General features: G+C 41.3%; 1 protein-coding gene across 1 annotated transcript in view; it reads right to left on the bottom strand.

Annotated features, from left to right (window-relative positions):
- COL4A1 (collagen type IV alpha 1 chain) overlaps nt 1-22,941 on the bottom strand; it is a 217,260-nt gene that overhangs the window by 61,138 nt on the left and 133,181 nt on the right. The window contains exons 19-25 of the mRNA XM_045007958.1: nt 20,625-20,718; nt 18,142-18,177; nt 13,454-13,618; nt 8,033-8,128; nt 4,561-4,644; nt 3,046-3,116; nt 151-342 (exon numbers count right to left, since the gene is read on the bottom strand). Of these exons, the coding sequence (XP_044863893.1) occupies nt 151-342; nt 3,046-3,116; nt 4,561-4,644; nt 8,033-8,128; nt 13,454-13,618; nt 18,142-18,177; nt 20,625-20,718 (738 nt within the window). The remainder of the gene's footprint in view (nt 1-150; nt 343-3,045; nt 3,117-4,560; nt 4,645-8,032; nt 8,129-13,453; nt 13,619-18,141; nt 18,178-20,624; nt 20,719-22,941) is intronic.

The following is a 22,941-nucleotide window of genomic DNA, read 5'->3' as shown; positions in this document are numbered from 1 at the left end:
GAGGTGTAAGGGTTCTACTCAAATGAGTCATGGTGTGAGAATTTGGCCCAAAGAATGAGACAACTAAACATAAACTGCATATTATATAACAACTACATATAATTAGTGAGCTAGAAGATAGCATGCAAAAATATAGACACACACACATACCGATGCCCCTTTAGGGCCCTGGAGACCTGGCAGGCCATCTCTCCCTGGCCTTCCTTCTCTTCCAGGAACACCTGGTTGCCCTGGGAATCCAGGATCTCCTTTATCACCTTTTAGATTAGAATCAAAGTAAATGTCTCCGGGCTCTCCCTTTGCTCCTGGGTTACCAATCAGTCCTGGTGCACCTGGAGAACCCTGAAATTATACACAATTCCAGCACCATTCAATGCCTATTCAATGCATTCTTTTTCCCAGCCAAAAAGAAAAAAAATCTTCAAGTGTAAAGAAAACCCCCCTAACATTCATCCCAGACACTGAACAGTAAGCAAAAAGAGTGGATTTGCCAGGACAGAGAATGCAGATTAACTGATAATGGCCATCGAAATAGAAACTTTTCTTTCTTGGTCTCCTTACTAGCTTCTTTTACCACAGTTTTCCAATTTTGAATGTTTTTATTAATTGTTTTAATAGGAACTAAAGGCCACGTTATTGAGAATGGTACTCTAATTGTTCATATATTGACCATAAGGATTCAGAGTTCACCTTCTATAAGGCCTCGATGTCAAGATAATTTGGTAATTCTTAGCCGTTTCTCAAGTTATGGTTTGATAACAAGCATATTATGTTTGTATGGTTTGTATGTAACCAATTGCTTCTAATACTTCTACCTACTTGCTATTACTTGAATCTCTGTTCTTTGTTAAATAAGCTTATACTTGTTTTCACTATAAACAAATCTAAGTGCTGTGAGTTGAGCAGAGTGGTGCTCCTGAGATGAAACTGGTATAGTGGGGTGGGCTATTCCTTTGGGAGTAGCAAATCTGTGAATTCTGTGTGTGTCCAGTGAACCAGGGGCTGGTCACTCCAGGAGGACACTCAGAGGGCTCAAAGGTTGGAGCTTGCCTATCGCTAACCCATAGAGAGAGAGTGGGACCTGCGTATGCCTGGAGGAGAGTGCTTGTGTTGCCCATTGCTGGTGGGGATGGGGAGCGGACCCTCAGCAAGCAAAGGCAAGGCTTCCTCACGCTAAGGGCAGATGGTAGCAAGGTGCCTTATAATCTTGAGTACCCCTGGGAAACACCACAGGAGAATTTTTTTTTGTTTTTGCTTAGAAGTCATTTCCCCCTCTCTTTCTTCCCCTAGATCAACAGGGCTTCCCAGCCACAGGTTGTTTCAGAAAGGCCAAATCAAGAGCTTTTATCTGTCAGTGCCAGCTCCCAGTAGAGCATTTTGTTTCTTTTTAATTTTTGTTTTTATTTTTTAAAAAATCAGTGAACAAATATACAATAAATTAGAAATCATTCTTATCGCTGTAGTATTTACACGCACACGCACACACACACACACACACTTTTCTCACAGATCCTAACAGATTGTCTACTAAATTCCATCTATCATTTATGTAAGTCTAGCTAATGAAACAAGAGAAAAGGCTAATTATCAAATGATGAATGTTCCATTCTCCTTGTCTACCTTGTTTTATTTGAGCTATCCAAGGAAAACATAGTTCCTGCGATGAACAGCTTACAATTTATTGAACTAATTGTATTTAAAGGGCTTCCACCCATTCTTATAGCTCCCTACATATTATCCTGAACCTATGTATAATTCTTTCATGGAAACATTCTCCCTAATTGAAAAAGAAAAATGAAAGGGTCCCAGTCACCAGGGAAGTGAAGCTGAGTGAAAACTTCAAAGGGAAACTTCCTCCTGCTAATATACATTGTGCTTCCACCCTTCAGACCTGAACCAGCACCCCTCCTAAATCAATAGGAATCTTTCCATTGGATTTAGTGGGTGGCGGATCAGGCATGGCCTCCAGCAATGTGATCCTGCCAAGCTGGACTCTCTCTAGCCTATCTAAGCTAAACTAAAAGCTAACTCACCAGCTGTTTAATGAATCTGTTTTAACTTTTCCAAGCAAAACAAAGTTAAAAGCATCCAGGATACCAGCAAATCCTTGTTTGAAGAGAGGGGTGAAAGGAGACTAAAGGAGAAGGAAGAGATGTAAAGGTTTAGCAATATCCACAGTAAAAGATTATGCTATGTTACTCAAGAAATGATTACAAATAGTAGAGAATCCATTTTGTTATTTCCCTCCTCCCCAACAGATCCCATTTACATTACTGTAAATTAAACATGATGATGTCATTTGGTTTCCCATGAAGAATTTAAACACAGATAAAATATCACCCAAAAGACCTAGCTTTGGATAAATTAGGCCAAAATAGCCTGTATGTAAGTGCTCAGTACACTCACATCTGGGCTGAATTTGGTTCCCAGTGTCAAAAGCTATATTATAATGCAGCAATATTTAAAGCTCATACTCTGAGTAACGGCACTACTAAGATGCAATTTGCTTTTCTAACCTTCCTTTATTCTTTCTAAACCACTTCTTTTATTTTGTAGCTATTTAGAAATCACATTTGGTGCAATATACTACATATTTCCCCTAGTTTAGACAAGTTGCTAAAATATATTGCATAATATATTTTAACAACAATGAAATTATACTAGACGGTGCTGTACTATATATACATGTAAACACACAATAGCAAATAGTCATTATAAACCTCCTCTGCAACATGAAAGGAAAGTCAGAACAGATTTGGCATCAGATTCAGGTAAAGTCCTGCTTCTTATCCAAATGTACCACTTAGCTGACTGAGCCATAAGGCCAACTGTTTTCTTCAGGTCATGCAGTGGCTAAGTGCAAAGTTTTACTGCAACTCACTTTTCTCCTCCCATAACTAAACCTCACTACCACCTAATTGTTTTTAATACACACAACCGATCCTTTAGCATCGGTTAATGGGGCTACTACACAGTAGCACCGGGAGTCTCCTGTGACATGCCTAACAGAAAATAAATATGAAACATTTGAAAACATTTACTTACAGGAACGCCTTCAAGACCTTTGAGTCCAGGCACACCCCTATCTCCTTTGGCTCCTGGCTGTCCTGTAAAGCCTTAAAAAGAATATGAAAAATAAAACAATATTTACTATAGATACGGGTACATTACAGCTTACTGTGTTTTACAGGCTTTGAGGTCCTTCTCAAGTGGTGCCCAATTCTGCCCTCAGTTATAGCCATGTAACTCTATTGAAATTAATGAAGTTGCCTGGGCGTAACAGAGCTCAGGATCTAACCCAGTATATGCGCATGAGGCCTGGGAAGAAGATACATAGCACACAACTCAATTACATAAGTTGGGCAGCATGCCCTGAATTCAGCCCACTAACTGGAACTGCCATTTCCAGACTGCAATTCACTGAACCACCACAGAATTTTCATTCTCCTTCACCACCTCTCAAACACCGACACAGTGCACATATATAATACAAAAGCATTGCTCATATGTACCTATTTTCTGACAGACAACAATTATTCTCCAGACTGATAATTTCTGTTTGGCAGTAGTAGTCAATACTGGAGACCAGGGATGTGTTTAGGGCTTAACACTAGGTCAGAGTACATAAAAATGTGCAGAATAACTCCCCTGACACCTCTCTAGGGCTCTCATTACATATCGTTTGTAGAGCCATCGCTTTCTAGGTTTACAGAGGGATTTAAATAGAAAAGGTTAATTTTTATCCAGCAGCCTCTCTGCCGAACACAATTTCTTCTGGTGGCTGCCTATGCTTCTACCAGAATTTGGCCCTATAAATCAAAATTCACTGTAAAATCATAAATGGATATAAAATAGTATTTAAAATATTCCCATGAATATAATAATCTGAAAACATGGGGGAAGGTTGAAATCACTTAAAGGCAAGCAATATATTTTTCAAGAAAAAATGGTTTTATTAAAATCATAGGTCCCGATACTACAGAGGATCCTTTAAGCCATCTCAACACCATGATGCCCAAGGGATGGAAGAGAAAGTCTTACTCCCTCTGAGAAACCTAAGTTGCTGTGTTGGGGTCAACCATGATCTGGCCTTAATAACTTAATAACAGTATCAGATCTCAGCACAGCTCTGAGTGTGTTTGATTTCTAGGTTGCAAATTTTAAAAGCAGGATGATTCCGGTTGAAGTCGTACTGAAAACCAGTCAGGTCCCCACCACCAAGAGAAAGATTAATGAAGAAAAAATACTACATATAGCTATTGGTTATTGACAAACCCTTTTCAAACTCAGATTATCATTTCATAATCTTTGGGAAAACAACATTTAGGTCAGGCTTTCAAAAGTGCTCAGAGTTCTCTGAGTTCTGCTCCTTTTGAAGTCAATAGTAAAACACTTGTTGATTTCAGTGGAAGCAGAGTTAGGCCACTACCGAGCATTATGGAAAATCCTGCTGTTTCATTATTTTCAGGAATGAGTCGATTAATGGAAAAATATTAATTTATGACACATCCAGATACAGAGTTGTGATTCTGCTTTGTTTGTATAGCTTTTGGTTTTTACCTGATGGACCCGGTGGCCCTTGTGGCCCTGGATGTCCAGGAAGCCCAGATACATCACAAAAGGCACAACCATCACCTTTATCACCTGCAAAAATAAAAAAAGATTTAAGAAGACTACAAGCAGATCATTTAAGAAGAAAACACCCTCGAGCCACTGTATGTTGATTGAGAGAAAGTAAATTTGTTAGCCAAATGCTTAAATCAATGTTATGAGCAAATTTATTTAAAAATTTAAATTGTCTTTTTAAAAAAAATTCAAATTCCTTTTTGTGTGACAGTATTGATGTGTAAAACTTTATTAATGGGAAGGGGGGAAAGATAATCTGACTGAAGAGGGAACAAACAAGAACTAGTGTAGTATGTGCCTGATTAAAAAACAAAATTAGATAAAAGGGAAAAAAGGGGGACTCTGGAACTCAGATTTTGTGGGTTTGGAAAAACAGTGACTGCAAAGAGACTTTGGGACCAAATTCTCTCCTGGTGTAAACGGGGGCAAACTCATTGATTTCAGTGGTGTTTTGCACATATATACCAGCCCCGCTAAAATCAACAGAGCCATATCCATTTATAGAGTTCAGCCCTTAGCTTTTCTCTGAACCCAAGCAACGGCAAAGGGCCAGGAGGAGGAAAATGTTGGATGCTTTGTTGCTGATTAGAAGGATAGGGGACCTGCTCTGCAAGAAAAGTAACTTTTATCCTTGAGAGAGAAATGAATTTGGACATATCAATGGATTTGAGAAAGCAAGATCACTACGGATCAGCGGGCAAAGGCAATTGGCATTGCAGACAGGGAAATGGAACTTGAAGGTAAACATATGTAAGAAAATTACAGTTGGGAAGAGCATTGCAATGGAGACTGTTTCTCAGCAAAGTGCTGCAATCTTTCTAGTTTTCTATATTTCACCCTATAAAATAACCACTGTACTATAGAAAAAATCAAATCTTTATTTTCAATAGCTTTTGATGTTGTCACTCGAAAATACACTGTTTTTTTAGAAGTCTCCCTACTCAAGTAAGGCTGAGCACACCCAGCCACAATGGAACAAAAGCAGAAATCTCTAAAAGCAATATATTGGTAAAATAATGGATGAAGGAAAGTAGTAGACACAGCACTACAGAGGGTTTGGCCAAAAAGGCTGCTCCTAGGTGAGCTCAGCCTGAATTTGATAAGCTGCTCGTGCTATACTGTGTGAGTCTGACTCACCAGTAAAAGGATACTTCTGTTAGAGTATTTTTAAGTGGAATTTTTGTTTGTTCTTTAAAGAAACTGATTTGAGTTCAGCCTCTTGGCTTTCCAAAAATGAAGCACATAAAAAGCTCTACAACTTTCGCAATATACTGTGATTCCTCCCTAATATAATGAAAGAATTAACTTCTGTTTCATGACTCAGGACTGGATCCTGCAAAGCTTAAGTTCTCTCAATCCTGGGGGGAAAGCAGGAGAAGCTCAGCACCTTGCAGATCAGGCCTTTGGTCAACCAAACTCTGTGCTGATTTAACACCCTGTGTAACCCTATCAATTTCAATAGGTTACATGTGAATCAGTGCAGAATTTGACAATCTCCGGATTCCCTTTAGGATCTTTTAGTATTTTCCTAACATTAAAATACATTTTCCTAACATTAAAATACAAAGGTATTAAGGCAACTAAGTCTGGGTTTAGGTGCCTAAGTCCCAGTTTTAGCATCCACTACGATTCACAAAATTCCGGCTGAATCTAGTAGGTGCCTAAACTCACTCAGTACTTAAGGCTTGGTGCCTATGTGTCTGCCTCTGGCATACACACTGCTGCCTGCCTCTAGGTGTCCAAGCACTTATCTTCTGCCTAAGCCCCAGCGTGATTTACAAACTGGGGAAGATAGGTGTACATCTGCCTAATTTGCATGCTGGGCCTAATGTGGGGGGCAGGGTGAGAAAGTTCATGCACAAGCATGAGACTGACTCTATAGCCTGGTGGTTAGAGCACTCGCCCAGAACATAGGAGACCCAGGATCTGCTCCCCCTACTCGAATTACTCTAATTATTTCTCCACAATGGAATTGCTTCAACAGGAGAGACTGATGCAGTGCCACACAGCCCAAAGGTGAATGCCTTTACCAGAAAGGTAGAAGATCCCTCTTCAAATCTCTTCTCCTCATGAGGTGAAGCGGGGCTTAACTCAGAGGTTTCCCACGTTCCCAGGTGAGGACCCTAACGGGGCTAAAAGTTACAAGGGAGGCCCATCTGCCTAGCATCTTTAAAAAACAAACAAACAAAAAAACCCAACTTAGGCACCTACCTTCAAGAAAGGCCTCACAGCTGAGAATAGTTAGAAATGCTAGGCCCCTCCCTGAAGTCTGGACTCACGCATCTATCTCAGTGAGACAGGTGAGGCTTAGCAAACACCACTCTTGTTGGCATCTCCCGTTGGTGAGATCAGGCATTTCCCCATCTAGCATAAATGCTTTTGTGGATCCCATTCTAAGGCACCTAACTCTTCCCAGTCATTGCACAGGAGCCCAGGCAAATAAATCGGGCTTTGTGGATCACAGCATTGTTCCTGTGGTTTAATAGGAACCTAAAAGTTAGGTGTCGCAATGCTGAACATCACAGTGCTTAAGTACCTCTGTGAATCTAGGCCATCGTCACTGCAAATTTTATATTTTGTATTTTTCATATAAACTCATTTTTATTTTAATAATTCTATAATTGCTTCCTAACTCTTGACTATTATCCAATGTTATCTACAAGAGAAGGTTAGATGACTATCATAGGGTGTTTTCCTAATGAGTTCGTAAGTCTGTAATCATTACATGTGGCTTCTTCTCCAATGCCTCCTTATTCACCTCCTGCCTGCAAATGTTCCTATCTTGTTAATTAAGTCATAGTTGGAGCCTAAGAAAACTACCAAGGATTTTATTAACATAAAGAACATGCTATGTCAAGTCTTACTGAGTTTCACAAATCATTATTATGCAATTTGGATGTAAATTCCTAGGTCTATCTCTGGGCTTTGTCTAATTCTTTTTTATTATTACTAAATGCTTCTATTAAAACCTTTATATCAATAGCTCACAAATCCACTTTCCATTCCTGATCTGGCTCTTTCTATCCACTTCTACATCTCAGCCTCTCTCTCTGACATCCACTTGAACATCCACTTGAACAAGTAAAGCTGAACTTATCTTTCCACTGATATCCTCCCATCTGTTACTACTATAAGGCAGAGCAGAGGATATCTGAATTACAAACTGAAGTCAGCATCATGTAACTTAATTCAACACCACCATCCTCTCTTTCAGTCAGACCTCTACCCTGGGAAACTCACCTGGTCAAAGTTAAGCCGGTGCTTATGCACTTCTCTGGATCAGGACTAGGGTGCTCAACACTTTGCAGAATCAAAGTCTTAATGACTACATAAGTTAGAAGATAGTGGAAAATCAGGCCCATTGAATGGTCCAAATGAATGTAAGTAGCTCTTTAAACAATATTACCTTTATCTCCTCTCTCTCCTAAGAATCCAGGTTGTCCTTGAGGTCCAGGAAGACCTCGATCACCAGGTTCTCCAGGCTGACATTCCGTGATTCCATCTGCAATTGGAGTAAAATAATAAAGAACATTATTCTCCAAGTACAATTTTTCATAATACTACAGTTCAAGTCAGTGTCACTTCTCCATGGATTATTATGAGCAATGGTGAAGTAGCTACAGGTTGATTGTAACCATGAAGAGAAGCAAGTTCACATATTTATTTGTCCAGTTCAGCTATTATAGAAATTAAGGGATAAAATCAATAGGGGTCTATAGATATGTAATCAAGTTCTATAGATGTTACTCTAAAAACCTATGGAATTATGGACAAGTGGCAGTCTCTCCATATTAAGGTTGCAAATAACTTCCATTTAAAAACCCCTGGCTTTGAAAACTAGTAATACTTCATTTAAAATAGAACACATTTTTACACTGGAAGCCAAGGACGATATTCTGAAAAGTCTGAAAAAAGTTCACTAAACAGATTTTAGTTATGGTTACATTTTAAAATTACACTGATTTAAAATCTTCATTTTTGTCTTAGGTTTCTTTGGATCTTTTTGGATCAAAAGCAGCTTGTTAATAACCTTCCGATTTTTTCATGTCATTAAATCTTCCTGAAAACTCACATACTATACATATTTGAAGAAAGCCGATGTTTTAGGGTTAGGAGTAAGAAAACAAGTGAAAAGGTTCACCAGAACCTCAGGTCTGAACACAAAAAATAATGCTCCCTAGATTGGGTTTTATTGCAGGGGTCCTGAATCAATATAATTTGACATCATTTTGGCTGAAGTCTCTAGCAGAAATCTTTTTGTGCAGTTTTGCAAGCAACATATGACACTACACCCCATATTCATCCTAGTAATATTATGGTATGATTCTGGCATAATTATGATTTATTTTGTACAAGATGGATCATGTAAGGTGTCATTGGAAAAGTTATGATTTGATGAATATGTTTATCCTATTTGTATGCATGTATCATTTTTGTATCTTAAGTTATGGATATTGACTATGTATCTGTATTTCAAATGTAGTTACAGCTGGGCAACACCCACTAGACAAGATGCCTCCAGTCTAGATAGCTGGTTGTGAAGGGCCTATTCAGGGTAATGGGGCATTAGGGAAAACTATAGGCCTTAGAAGAAGCTTATCCCTCACCTGGTGAGCCTTCCTGAGACTGCTCCAGACAGACTCAGCAGGGCATGCAGGGGCATGTGACCAGACTACATGACACTGCTCTCCATTTTCCATATCTGTATTTTCCCACAAACTGGGCTGGAAACTGACTTTGAAACAAATGGTTCCCTCCATACGTGAAAGCTATATAAGGTGGGGTGTAACATCATCAAGCGGCCTCACTCCCCACACAAGAAAACTCCTGGAAACACCTAAGGAAAAAAGACCAGTCTGAGGGAAATGCTAGTTCCGGGTTAAAAGGATTTCTAGCCTGTGTATGGAAACCTGGTGAATTGCTTGTATCATCAGCCAGGGTGACACATTGCTAATTCATATCTGATCTATCTAATATTTTAGGCTTTGTTTGCGGTTTTGTTTATTTGCTAGATAATCTGCTTTGATCTGTTTGCTATCACTTATAATATCTTAAAATCTATCTTTTGTAGTTAGTAAACTTGTTTTATGTTTTAATCTAAACCAGTGTGCCTTTGACTGAAGTGGCTGGGGAAAATCTCAGCTTGGTTAACGCAAGCATATTATGCATATTCCTCTCCACATTGAGGGAGAGGCGAACTGGGTAGTAAATTCATACAGGTCGAAGTTTTGACCAGGGCAGGGAGGTACAGCTCTGGGGTCCTAGGCAGGGAAGCTGGGGGTTATTTTGGCTGTAGTCTTTCTATTGTTGGTTCATGCAGTGGCTGACCATAGTCTGCATGCAACTGCAGCTGGGTGTGTCCCTGCCTGTGTGAATGCTGGTGGGAGTGTAGGACTGGAAGCAGTCTACAGCTTGTCACAGCAGCACAGTGCTGAGAGGGAGCCCAGGCTGGTAAGTCAGAGAACTCAGTGGTATCCCACTTCCAGGTAGCACCCCAGGAGGAACCCATCACACAACATATTACAACAAACACACAAAACAACCCCAGGAAGTAAAAATCAATTTTGTGAAAACTGGTAAAATAAGGTGGAGTGGGTTTTTTGGTCAGTGTTTAGGTTTTACAGTAATGAACTATGCATTACTTTACTCTTGATCAAACTTTTTTTATTATGTGGGCAGTATAATATTTATAGTGTCTTTAACTATTTATTTTCTTGTTTATAAGTGTTTGGGTTTTGTAATAATGCCATAAGGAAATATATTATCACTAAGCAACCTTAATTGTTTTTTTTTTAAATTAAATTTTGTTGGTTTAGGAATTTCATAGAGAACGACATCCCTATCTGTAGCTTATTAAGCCATCTGGAATTCTATAGCAAGGATATTGTCCTCAATTTCTGTAGAAGGTTGAAAAAATCCCCACAAGTATAGAAAGGTTATTATTTTCTATTAAAATGTATAGCAGGGGTTGGCAACCTTTGGCATGCAGCTCGCCAGGGTAAGAACTCTGGTGGGCCAGGCCACTTTGTTTACCTGCTGCGTCCACAGGTTCGGCCGATCGCAGCTCCCACTGGCCGCAGTTTGCCGCTCCAGGACAATGGGGGCTGCGAGAAGCCGTGGCCAGCACATCCCTCGGCCTGCACCGCTTCCCGCAGCCCCCATTGGCCTGGAGCGGCGAACCGAGGCCAGTGGGAGCCGCGATTGGCTGAACCTGAGGATGCAGCAGGTAAACAAAGCAGCCCGGCCTGCCAGGGTGCTTACCCTGGCAAGCCATGTGCCAAAGTTTGCTGACCCCTGATCTATTCAGGGGCGGCTCCAGGCACCAGCATGTCAAGTGCGTGCCTGGGGTGGCAAGCCACGGGGGGCACTCTGCCGGTCGCCGCGAGGGCGGCAGGCAGGTTGCCTCCGGCGGCATGCCTGCAGAGGGTCCGCTGGTCCTGCGGCTTCGGCGGACCTCCTGCAGGCGTGCCGCCGAATCTGCGGGACTGGGGACCTCCCGCAGGCAAGCTGCCGAAGGCAACCTGCCTGCCGTGCTTGGGGCGGCAAAATACCTAGAGCCGCCCCGGATCTATAGGATTTTATCCTTAGGGAATCCTCATTTGCAAAATCTCCTCCCCACACTATTTAAAAATGTTTATCTCTACCACAATAATTTAGTAATACCTGATATGTACATCTCTTTTCAAGTCTGCTGAAGAACTGCAGACAAAATACTATTGTCTTTATGTCACTGATTACATTTTAGCTACGGTGCAATAACATGTTTAATTTTAAAGGCATATAATCTAACAAGGTAGATAATAAAACAAATGAATTTGAATTATATCATTTTTAATCTTCAATTTTTATTCTTTATCCAAGTGTGATGGGGCTTAACCCCCATCACCAGCAAGGCTAGCAAAAAGATTCTGTTATCGCTGCATTGTCATTCTTCAGTAACAAAAAACTAAACAAAAAAAAAATATCAGGCCCAGCTCAAACAATTAAAATTTTGTAATTTAAATCCAAATAAAGACTACAGGGAATACTACAAACAAATGATATAATTCAATATTAACATTTCATGCTGAACAAATTGTCTATAAACACTATTTGAAGGCACAGATGGCCTAGAGCTAACTGGAAGCATATGGGAGGAATTATAAAGCAGAAAATTAGGAGGGAGAAAATAGAAATGTCTAAGTCTCTAACGTTTGTTTAATGAACTATTAATATGTCCCTAGGTAGCAATTAACACTGAAATATATCTTTGCTTATTTGTAATTATCTACTACTTATTTTATGTTGACTGGAAAGTACTATCCATAATTAAGTGCAAATGTATATTACAATCTGTGTAGTCAAATACTTCCTAGTCACTTAAAAATAAAAAAAAAGCCAGGTCCTCAGCTGGTGTAAATTGACATAGCTCTATTGAAGGCATTGGTGCTACACCAATTAACACCAGCTGAGGATCTGGCCTGATAAATTTAAGCATGAAGTGAAAATTTGTTAGTCAGTAAAACAGACTCAACCACAACCTGAAGAGTTCTTTCACCAACAGAAAGATAAAAAAGATACAAGATATTGCCAATAAAAGATATTGCCTCACCCACTTTGTCTCTCTAATATCCTGGGACCAACATGGCTACAACAACACTGCAAACATGAGAAAGGTTCTTATTTCCCAATATTATTATGTTAAAAGGCCATTTGCACTAAGTTATAGGTAAACACCTAGGATGAGCCATTGCAAGTATTGTACTTGCAAAAATGTATGGAATAAAAGGAACCTTTTTGGTTCCTTACAGAACCATTACAGAATGGGAAACATATTTAATTATAAAACCAAATATAAAACACCCATAAAGCATTTTGCTTCTTCATCAGCTGTTCATTTAGATTTATAAAACAAGTACCAATCCCATGCTCTAGACACCTTAAATAATCCAATTTTCACAATAAAAACTACTATGTAAGAAGGAAATAACTTCTAATTTATAAATGTTGGGCCTGATTCTGTAGCCATTATCACATGCTACTTCCACTTACGTCACATGAGTAAAGAATCATAGGATTAGAACCCTATTTTCTCATTATCAAATACAATTTGCATGCAAAACAATGCAAGTAATTTTTTGTCTTTATTTTAAAAATTATTTTATTGTCAGTACATAAATAAATATGTGAAAGTTAGCATGTCAAAATAGAGGTGCACTGCACCGTCGCTCCTCTCCCCTCCACCTTCCCCCACAGCTCTTCCTGACACTGCGAAACATCTGATCCACAGCAGGCAGTAGGCGCTGATCAGTGAGGCCTGCCAGAAGGCAGGAGGCACTCGGGAGAGGCACTGACTACCTGCCGCTTGCCTCCCCTTTCACCTCCTCATCCGCCTGCCTCACCACCCCACCCACCTCCTCAAGATTTTATTGAAGCAGAGCTCTCCAAAGTGGGCTCCCCCAAAGCACAGGGCTCTCCAAAGTGCGGCACCCTGATTCACCGTACGAAGGGATGGCTCTGCATGTATAACTATTTATGCAAAGTGTGGGATCATATAATCAGATACATTTTTGAAAGAAGTCAAAAGTAGCAGCCATTTATCCAGAAAAAGATCTGTATCTTGAGCCAGGTAAGTGATTTGTTTAATTATTAGACAGTTCTTCATTTTTTTTGCATTAACAAAGTCACATATGTTTCTCTCTTTCCATATTCAGGGAGCATTTCTTTTCACACTGATTCTGATCATGGCCTCCACTTTCCTGACATATCCTTGTTGTCCTTGTTCTTTTTGAATATACAAAACTTTAACACTGTTTCGGCTGCACATTGAAATAAAAATTTCACTTACTTGTTATGCCTGGAGGTCCTGGAGGTCCTGGCAAACCTGGAGTCCCTGGAAAACCATCCCTTCCAGTTGATCCATGCAGAGAGCGTCCTGGAGGACCTTGGTCACCCTTTTCACCTCTCTCACCAGGGAAACCAGGTGGACCTGTGATCTCTGGGCTAGGTAAACCTTATTTAGAACAAAGTAAAACACACATGAAAGCAAATACAAATAAAAAGTAAAATGATCAACAGATGCGCCAGCCATAAATTCCTAAGATTAAGGGGGAAACCCCAGTATAACACAAGGGACTGCATTTTGATTCTTGAAGATTTATATTAAATTTAAATATTAGTCCCATATATCAGCACTATTTTTCAAATCTGAAGTCTATCCTATAGATGTGCGACCTTAGAAGATGGTGTGAAAATGAAGCAAGCAGGGAGTCATTTTACCACTACCATACTACAAATCCTGACATGCTACAGAAATGGCTAGCCTTCACGAGAATCTCCAAGGAATAAATCTAGAACATAAGAATGGCCAGACTGAGTCAGACCAGAGGCCCATCTAGCGCAATGTCCTGTCTTCTAACAGTAGCCAGTGCCAAATGCTTCAGAGGGAATTAACAGAACAGGATAATTTATTGAGTGATCCATTCCCTGTTGTCCAGTCCCAGCTTCTGGCAGTCAGACATTTAGGGACCCCCACAGCATGGGGTTGCTTCACTGACCGTCTTGGCAAATAGCCATTTATGGACCAATCTTCCATGAACTTGTCTCATTCTTATCTCCATGAACTTCTCATTTCTTGAACCCATTTATACTTGTGACCTTCACAACAGCCCCTGTCAACGAGTTCCACAGGTTAATTGTGCCTTGTGTGAAGAAGTGCTTCCTTCTGTTTATTTTACTTTATTTGGGTGACCCCTGGCTCTTGTGTTATGTGAAGGAGTAAATAACATTTCCTTATTCACTTTCTCTACACCAGTCATGATTTTATAGACTTTTGTCATATTCCCCCCTTAGTCATCTCTTTTCTAACCTAAACAGCCCCAGTCTTTACTCTCTCCTCATATGAAAGCCGTTCCATACCCCTCATCATTTTTGTTGCTCTACTCTGTACTTTTTCCAATTCTAATACATCTTTTTTTGATACAGGGCAATCAGAACTGCATCCACTATTCAAGGTGTGGATGTTGCTTTATATAGTGGATTTATGATATTCCCTGTCTTATTATTTATCCCTTTCCTAATGGTTCCTAACATTCTGTTAGCTTTTTTGATTGCTGCTGCACATTGGATTGATATTTTCAGAGAACTATCCACAGTGACTCCAAGATCTATTTCGTAAAAGTTAATAGCTAATTAGACCCCATCATTTTGTATGCAGAGTTGAGATTGTTTTCTCCAATGTGCATTACTTTGCATTTATCAACATTGAATTTCATCTGCCATTTTGTTGCTCATGCACCCAGTTTTGTGAGATCCCTTTGTAACTCTTCACAGTCTGCTTTGGACTTAACTGTCTTGAGTAATTTTGTATCATCTGCAAACTTTGTCACCTCATTGTTTATCCCTTTTTCCAGATGATGTTGAATAGGACTGGACCCAGTACAGATCCTTGTGGGACCCCACTATTTACTTCTCTCCATTCTGAAAACTGACCATTCTTTCCTACCTTTTGTTACCTATCTTTTAACCAGTTACTGATCCATTAGAACAGGGGTCCCCAACCCCCGGTCCGCGGCCCGGTACCGGTCCGCGGCCTCTTACAAACCGGGCCGCGAACCGACCCAGTGGACCTCCCGCAGGCGTGCCTGCGGGAGGTCTACCCGAGCCGCGGGACGAGCGCTCCCTCCGCAGGCATGACCGGTCCCTGGTCCTGAAAAGGTTGGGGACCCCTGCATTAGAAGACCTTACTTCTTATCCCATGACAGCTTACTTTGCTTAAGAGCCTCTGGTGAGGGACCTTGTGAAAGGCTTTCTGAAAGTCCAAGTACACGATATCCACTGGATCACCCTTGTCCATCCTTTTGTTGACCCCCTCAAAGAAGTCTAATAGATTTGTGAGGCACAATTTCCCTTTACAAAAGTCATGTTGACTCTTCCACAACATGCCGTGTTCATCTGTGTGTCTGAAAATTCTGTTCTTTACTATAGTTTCAATCAATTTGCCTGGTACTGAAATCAGGCTTACCAGCCTGTAACTGCCAGGATCACCACTGGAGCCTTTTTAAAAAATCAGCATTACATTAGCTATCTGCCAGTCATCTGGCACAGACGCTGATTTAAGCAATAGGTTTCAAACCACAATTAGTAGTTCAGCAATTTCGTATCTAAGTTTCTTCAGAACTCCTGAGTGGATACCATCTGATCCTGGTGATTGATTATTATTTAATTTATCAATTTGTTCCAAAACCTCCTCTATCGACACATCAGTCTAGGACAGTTCCTCAGATTTGTCACCTATAAAGAATGGCTCAGGTGTGGGAATCTCCCTCACATCCTCTGCAGTGAAGACCAATGCAAAGAATTCATTTAGCTTCTCTGCAATAGTCTTGTCTTCCTTAAGTGCTCCTTCAGCACCTCGATCCTCCAGTGGCCCAACTGTTTGGCAGTCTTCCGGCTTCTGATGTACTTAAAAAAAATTGCTGTTAGTTTTTGGGTCTTGCTAGTTGCTATTCAAATTCTTTTTGGCCTGCCTAATTATACTTTTACACTTGACTTGCCAGTGTTTATGTTGCTTTTTATTTTCCTCAGTAGGATTTGACTTCCAACTTTTAAAAGAGGTCTTTTTTTCTCCAAGAGCCTTTTTTTTACTCCGTTGTTTAGCTTTGGTGACAGTTTTTGGTCCACTAACTGGTTTTTTTTTATTTGGGGTATACATATAGTTTGAGCCCTTATTATGATGTTTTTAAAGTTTCCATATAGCTTGGAGGCATTTCACTCTTGTGACTGTTCCTTTTAATTTCTGTTTAACTAACCTCCAAATTTTTGTGTACCTCCCCTTTCTGAAGTTAAATGCTACTGTGGTGGGCTTCTTTGGCATTGTCCCTCCCACCAGGAAGTTAAATTGAATTACATTATGGTCACCATTACCTAGCAGCTCAGCTACATTCACTTCATAGGCTTGACCCTGTGTGCCATTTAGGATCAAATCAAGAAGTGCCTCTCTCCTTGTGAGTTTCAGGACTAACTGCTCCAAGAAGCAGTCACTACTGGTGACTTGAAATTTTATTTCTGCATCGCCAGGCTGAGGTGACATGTTCTCAATCAACATGGGGATAGCTGAAATCCCCCAACCGTTTTCTGTTTTTGTAGCCTCTCTAATCTGCCTGCCCATTTCACAATCACTGTCAACATCCTGGTCAGGAGGTTGATAGTATATTCCGACTGCTGTAGTCTCTTATCTTATCTCTTATCGTGATTTCAGGAGCACTTGAAACAAAAATATTAGCGGGAATCAGTGGATAAGTGGGAAGTGAAGTGTTAAGTTAATAACTGTTAGTGAGCATAGTGACAACAAATAAAGAGCATCATTTAATAGATAGAAGGGACTACTTAAGATCTTCTTTTAGCAATTAATACTGTTCACTCTAGTTTTCAAAACCTTCATCAGTTATTTTTGTTAAGATCCATCATTATTCATTAATCATTAGAACTGATTTTTAAAACATTTTGTTCCTTCTATTACATTAAAAAAGAAGACTTGAAAAATCACACAAGCCCACACTTCATTTAAGTCATTGCTAACTAAAAGTCATTGCTCTTTTTATCTTGTCACACACAGTTCTTTAGGGGGTTTACAGCCTACCACATGCATTATCCTCCCCTTTAAACTTTGAAAACTTTCCTGGCAATAATATGACACTGCTTCACCCAAGCTTGAATACTTAGTTCACTGTCAATACAGATAATTCCAGCCCGTGACAGGCACATAGCACTGGTATCACTGGCAGACTTGAAGCAGGTATAAGGTTTGTCCTGGAGATTTAAATGGTTTGGTTGCTTTTTAAAACTCAGGAGTCAAGGCCATGGCTTGTGAGGTCAAATATAGATATATTTATTGACTTTGCTTTGGAGTCCTCAGAATTTTGTCACTAATTTCAATTTATGTTTGACATTTTCCACCCAGCTATAATGAATGTCAACACACTGATAAATCCCCTACATTCAATACTCAATAACAAACAAAGGGACAAATCCCAGGATGCGTTACCTTTCCCCTGAAAACTCATAAGAAAAGAAGACAAACACTCTGAGCAGTCAGCTTGGGTGGCACTCCCAGAATCCAGTGCTAGGACTTCCTGCCCTCACCTCTGGTCCAGGGACAGTGCACGGCTCCAAGGGAGCTATTTTTTCCAGGCTTCTTCTGTCTGGCTGTTCTTGTCAGACCTCATCCCACTTCCATTTTAAGAGACGTTTCCCAGCAGAGAGAGAACTCCATGCAAAATTAATACAGCCTCAACATTCTCCATAGAAAGCAAGGATTGTGACACAGAGGTAGCTGACATCCTCCTTCCATACATGAGGAGGGACAATCCATACAAAAATCATGAGAGGATGATTAGATCCCCCAAGAGGGCAGCGTATGCCCACTCTGGAGGTCAGGGAGTGGCTGAGATGGGCAGGTACTCAGCACCCTTAAAACTGACCCCAGAAGAATTTTTTTTAAAAGACTGAATAAAAACAACAGTCATATGCTCATACCTGGAGGACCTGGGCGTCCTGGTACACCTGGTAAACCTAAAAACAAAGGTGCTTTTTATTATGGGATGAATGCTAATGAAATAGATAATGTCAACGGTAATGATCTCATAGCATTTATTATGCAAATATCCACCACCACCTTATAACACTGGAGGGTAAAATAATACCTAGAATCAAAACTCAGATGATTTAATCTAAAATGATTTGCAAAAATTTTGATAAAAAATAATCTGAGACTGACATCGGTGGAAGTCTGCAAGACAGAAATTTGTCAGAATGACCCCGATCTTGTAAAGTGCTGAGTGCCCTCAACACTCCATTGGAACTGGGAGGATCAGACCCTGAATCAACACCACTGGACAGGGACTAGTCTATCACTGAAACATTCCAGGTAATTCCTACTATTGTTACTGGCAGTTAATCATATTTATTCAAAACAAAACAGATCTTCAACTGAAATTCTTAGATTATACATAAAATAGCGACATTTCGCTGAATACCCGACACAGCATTCTTTGTGCCCCAAACTCCTGTTAAAGTCAGTGAGAATTCAGGATGTGCAAGAAATACGAAGCTAGCTGGAAAGTTTCAAAAGTTTTGAAATGTCTTCCAAAAAAATGGAAAAAAAGCTCAGTTTTCCCCCATCTATTTTCTGACCAGCTTTATAAGTTACTTACATACCCTTTAAGATTGGAAATGTTATTACTGATTGTGACTATTTAAGGAAATTATGTGCCTGAGTCTCTTTTCTGTTACTCTGCTTTCCTGCTGCTATAACTCAATGCACATTTCTATGTCGTGGTCACTGGAGTATGACCAACATAAAACTGGTGTCTCAATGAGGAGAATCAGGCCTTTTGTTCTTTCTGTGGTCACTTTACCAAGTACCAAACTGCAGCCTAATCTAAGGTGGAAGAAGGTATCCTTTACAGACCTGAACGAATATCTGATTTTTTCAGTTCTCTGGTAGTTTCAAAATATTGGGGGGAAAAACTGATTCATATTGAACTGAACCTGAAAATTCCAAAAACTTTTGGTTAACTGAAAAAGTGTGTTTCAAACCTTTTTCCTCAGGAAATGTTGTTTCCAGACATTGTTAAAGGTCTAGATCAGGGATCTCAAGCTCAAATCACCACAAGGGCCACATGAGGACTAGTACATTGTCCTTTTCAGACAACGATACAAAAGTATAGTAAAAAATGAAGAGTAATGTAGTATGCTATTAAAAGTCATATCACATACCCCTTCCCTGCCCCTACTCCAACCCCTTCCCCACCTAATAACATTTAGCTCAGTGATTATGGCATTCACCTGGGATGGGGAGCAGGGGCGGCTCTACAAATTTGGCCGCCCCAAGCAGTCATGCACGGGAGGCGCCCCCGAGCCGCGGGAGTAGCGGACCTCCCGCGGGCATGACTGCGGAGGGTCCGCTGGTCGCGCGGCTCGGCTGGACCTCCCGCAGCTGCGGGCGGTTCGCTGGTCCGGCGGCTCTGGTTGAGCTGCCGCAGGCATGCCTGCGGGAGGTCCACTGGAGCCGCCAGCCGAGCGTCCCCTCCGCAGTCATGCCTGCGGCAGGTCCACTGCTCCCGGGGCTCCGGTGGACCTCCCGCAGGCATGACTGCGGCAGGTCCGCCGGCCCAGCCTGCCGCCCCCCCAGGAAAGGGCCGCCCCAGGCGGGTGCTTGCCCCGCTGGGCTCTGGAGCCGGCCCTGATGGGGAGACCTGGTTTTGAATCCCCTGTTAACCTGAAAGGAGCATGGATTTCAGCCCAGGTCTCCCTCTTTCCAGGTGAGCACCCTAACCACTGGGTTATGAGCTATTCTGGGCTGGATCTCTCTCCATCTCTCTGGTTGAAGCTGTTCCACTTTGTATAAGATACACAAATTGGGCCAAAACAAGAGAGTGAGAATACCTCTATAGGCTGGTCGTCAGGCCACTCACCTACTTCAAGTCTCCAGTGACCATTTAACTATTTATACAGATTGGAACAGCTTCAACAGGAGAGTTGGAGAGAGACCCACTCCAGAATAGGCAACAGCCTGGTGGTTAGGATACCGTAATCACTGAGCTAAAAGTTACAAGGTGAGCACAACAACCACCTCTTGTGAAAGAAAAACATTTTTCTGGCCAAAAACTATTTTGTAAATTTGTGATAATTCACAAGTAGTTTGAGTCTACTGAAACTGCAATAAACTATTTGTCTGAAAATTTTTGCCCAGCTCTAATCCTTTACATAGGGCACAGCAAAACTACAACAAAATGTGGAACATGCCATACAGCAAAGGGAATCATACCATATCCAGTCAAAATTACATAGGAAATATACGTAAGCAGAATGTAATAACCCAACAACAATTCAGTGACAAAATCAGGGCATTTCATTATCATACAGCTCCATTGAAGCATTCAAGCAATTCAATAATATTCTACTTGAAAAGAAAGGAAGAGCATATATGAAAACAAAAACGTAATAAAAATGCATACCTTTTTGACCTGGTTCACCTTTTAATCCTGGAAAACCTGGAGGACCCATATCTCCTTTTTCACCATAAGCATCATGTGTTCCAGTACCTATTACCTGAATCACAAAACAAATACAATAAAACCCTGGGACTCCTGAAACCCCTCAAGATTCTACCTGGCCCCTGGACTATCACTGCATTAAAATTTGCAGTAGAACTACCCAAGTCCAATCGGTTCATGACCATCCTGAAAGTCATGGACCACGTCACAAAGATGGAACCCTTCATCCCTTGCACTGCCTATTCTTCTCCCAGGAAACCGCCTGGCTCTGGGTGGACCAAGTTGTCCACTTCCATGGCCTCCCAGAGAGCATTGTCTCTGACCAAGGAATACAATTTGTCTCGCACTCTTGGCAAGAAGCTCTCTTTCTGGATTTGGGGCATCTGCTCCTGCCTCTCATCTGTCTATCACCTTCAGACTAAGGGTCAAGCTGAAACCAGATCCTGGAGCAGTATCTTCAGTGTGTCCACCAACAACTTGTCCTTGCTGCTGCCCCAGGCAGAGTTTGTATACAGTAACACAGAATATGTGTCTATAGGGCAAAGCCCCCTTTTTTCGAATTATGGGTTCCATTCCCAGTTCTACCCAAAGCTACCCACAACTTCCCACAATCCAGTAGCCCTGGATAGAATACATCAGCTACGCCAAACCCAAATTGACCAAAAAGTTCACCTGGAGGGTGCCCAAAAGAGCTACAAATAATACTACCAATGACAGGAGGGGCCTGCCCTGTCAATAAGACACAACAAAAACCTACACATGAACAGGCTATCTCGTAAATTATAAGACCAGATCCTTGGCCCCTACTGAATTTGCTGGCAAATTAATCCTGTTGCCTTTGAACTCGACTTGTCCTGTTCTCTCCTAGTGTACCCCATTTTCCACATATAACTCCTGAAGCCCCACCTTCCAGACCCATTCCCTCACCATTTTGAACTCCCATCTACCCACCCGCCAGTCAGTATGTGTTCAACACCACAATGAGTACATCTTCCAAGAAATCTTTGATACCAAAATTAGGCAGGGTAAATGCTGGTATTTTGTGGATTGGGAAGGCTATGGTCCTGAAGAACACTCCTGGGAAATAACAGAAAACATACATGCTCCTAACCTGGTAAATCCTTCTAGCAGAACCACCCTGAAAAACCTGGCCACAACCACCTAGAGGGCACACTAGGGGAGAGAGTGATGTGGGGGAATCACAGGCCTTGAACCTAGGTTCTCAGGCAGTGCACAGGCCACAACTGCCACCCAGCAACTCACCTAAGTACCTAGGGGAGGGTCACGTGAAGGGTGAGGTTGCAGAGGGCCCTGTCCCCAAAGCTCTCGATTGGGGGGAACATCCAGCCCCTCAGTTGGCTGAGGAGTGGTACATTAACCAGGAAGTAACAACAGGAAATTGTTTGAGAAATTAGAGGAATCCTTGGCTGGCTGCTACTATGGGCCCCTCCTGCTTACCTGAGTCCCAAATCCTGCATTCCTGCCTGCTCCTGGTTCCTGCTTCCTATCCCAGACTCCCGTCTACCCACAATTCCTGCTGTCCTGCCCTACTTCAGGCCACTCTTCCTCCACCTGCTCCCAGATGGATGCCATCTCTGGCTCTGCTCCCTGGCTTGGTATCTGATGTCATCTTCAGTTTTGAGCCACAGCTCCAACCACTAGGTCTGACTGCTGCTCCAATCACTAGGCCTGACTGCCCATACCTTGGTCACTGAAACTGGGCAGTTTTAATGTCCCTCTGCTGCGAGAATTGTGCAAAGCAGCCTGAGGGCTTATCTGCACAGGATGTTAATGTACAGCAGCCCAGTGTGTAAATCTACAGCTCCCTGGGCTGCCATGTACTAACTCACCAGGGGGACCCTGCACTAGTAGTTCAGTAACACATTTTGATGTATTCCTGTTTCAAAAAGTAATATTTCAATGCACACTATAGAACTTTTAGTGCACAGTAGCAGGATCCATACAGGACATTATTGCACAGCAAGCTAGTGCACTGTAGATTTACACCGTGATTTGCAGCACACTAACTGTGTAGCCAAGCCTTTAGTGTAGGCCAGGATCTAGTTGATAATACTTACCCTACATTTTATTTTAATATAGTTTGTTCTGGTGATTTCTGAGTACATAAAATTGTACCTGAAGTACAGTACCCTAAGTCTACATAGAAATATTCAGGAATAATGCACAATTGGTTTAAAGAAGTTATCCATTCCTTTCATCCCAAATATAGGGAAAACAATTCATAGAATTTGGGACACATATGTGTCTGGCTAACTGC

This window comes from Mauremys mutica, chromosome 1, assembly GCF_020497125.1.
Source record: "Mauremys mutica isolate MM-2020 ecotype Southern chromosome 1, ASM2049712v1, whole genome shotgun sequence".
In the NCBI taxonomy this organism is placed as follows: domain Eukaryota; kingdom Metazoa; phylum Chordata; order Testudines; family Geoemydidae; genus Mauremys; species Mauremys mutica.
Note: the sequence above shows the minus strand (reverse complement) of the source record. Positions and strands in the feature narration are given on the sequence as shown.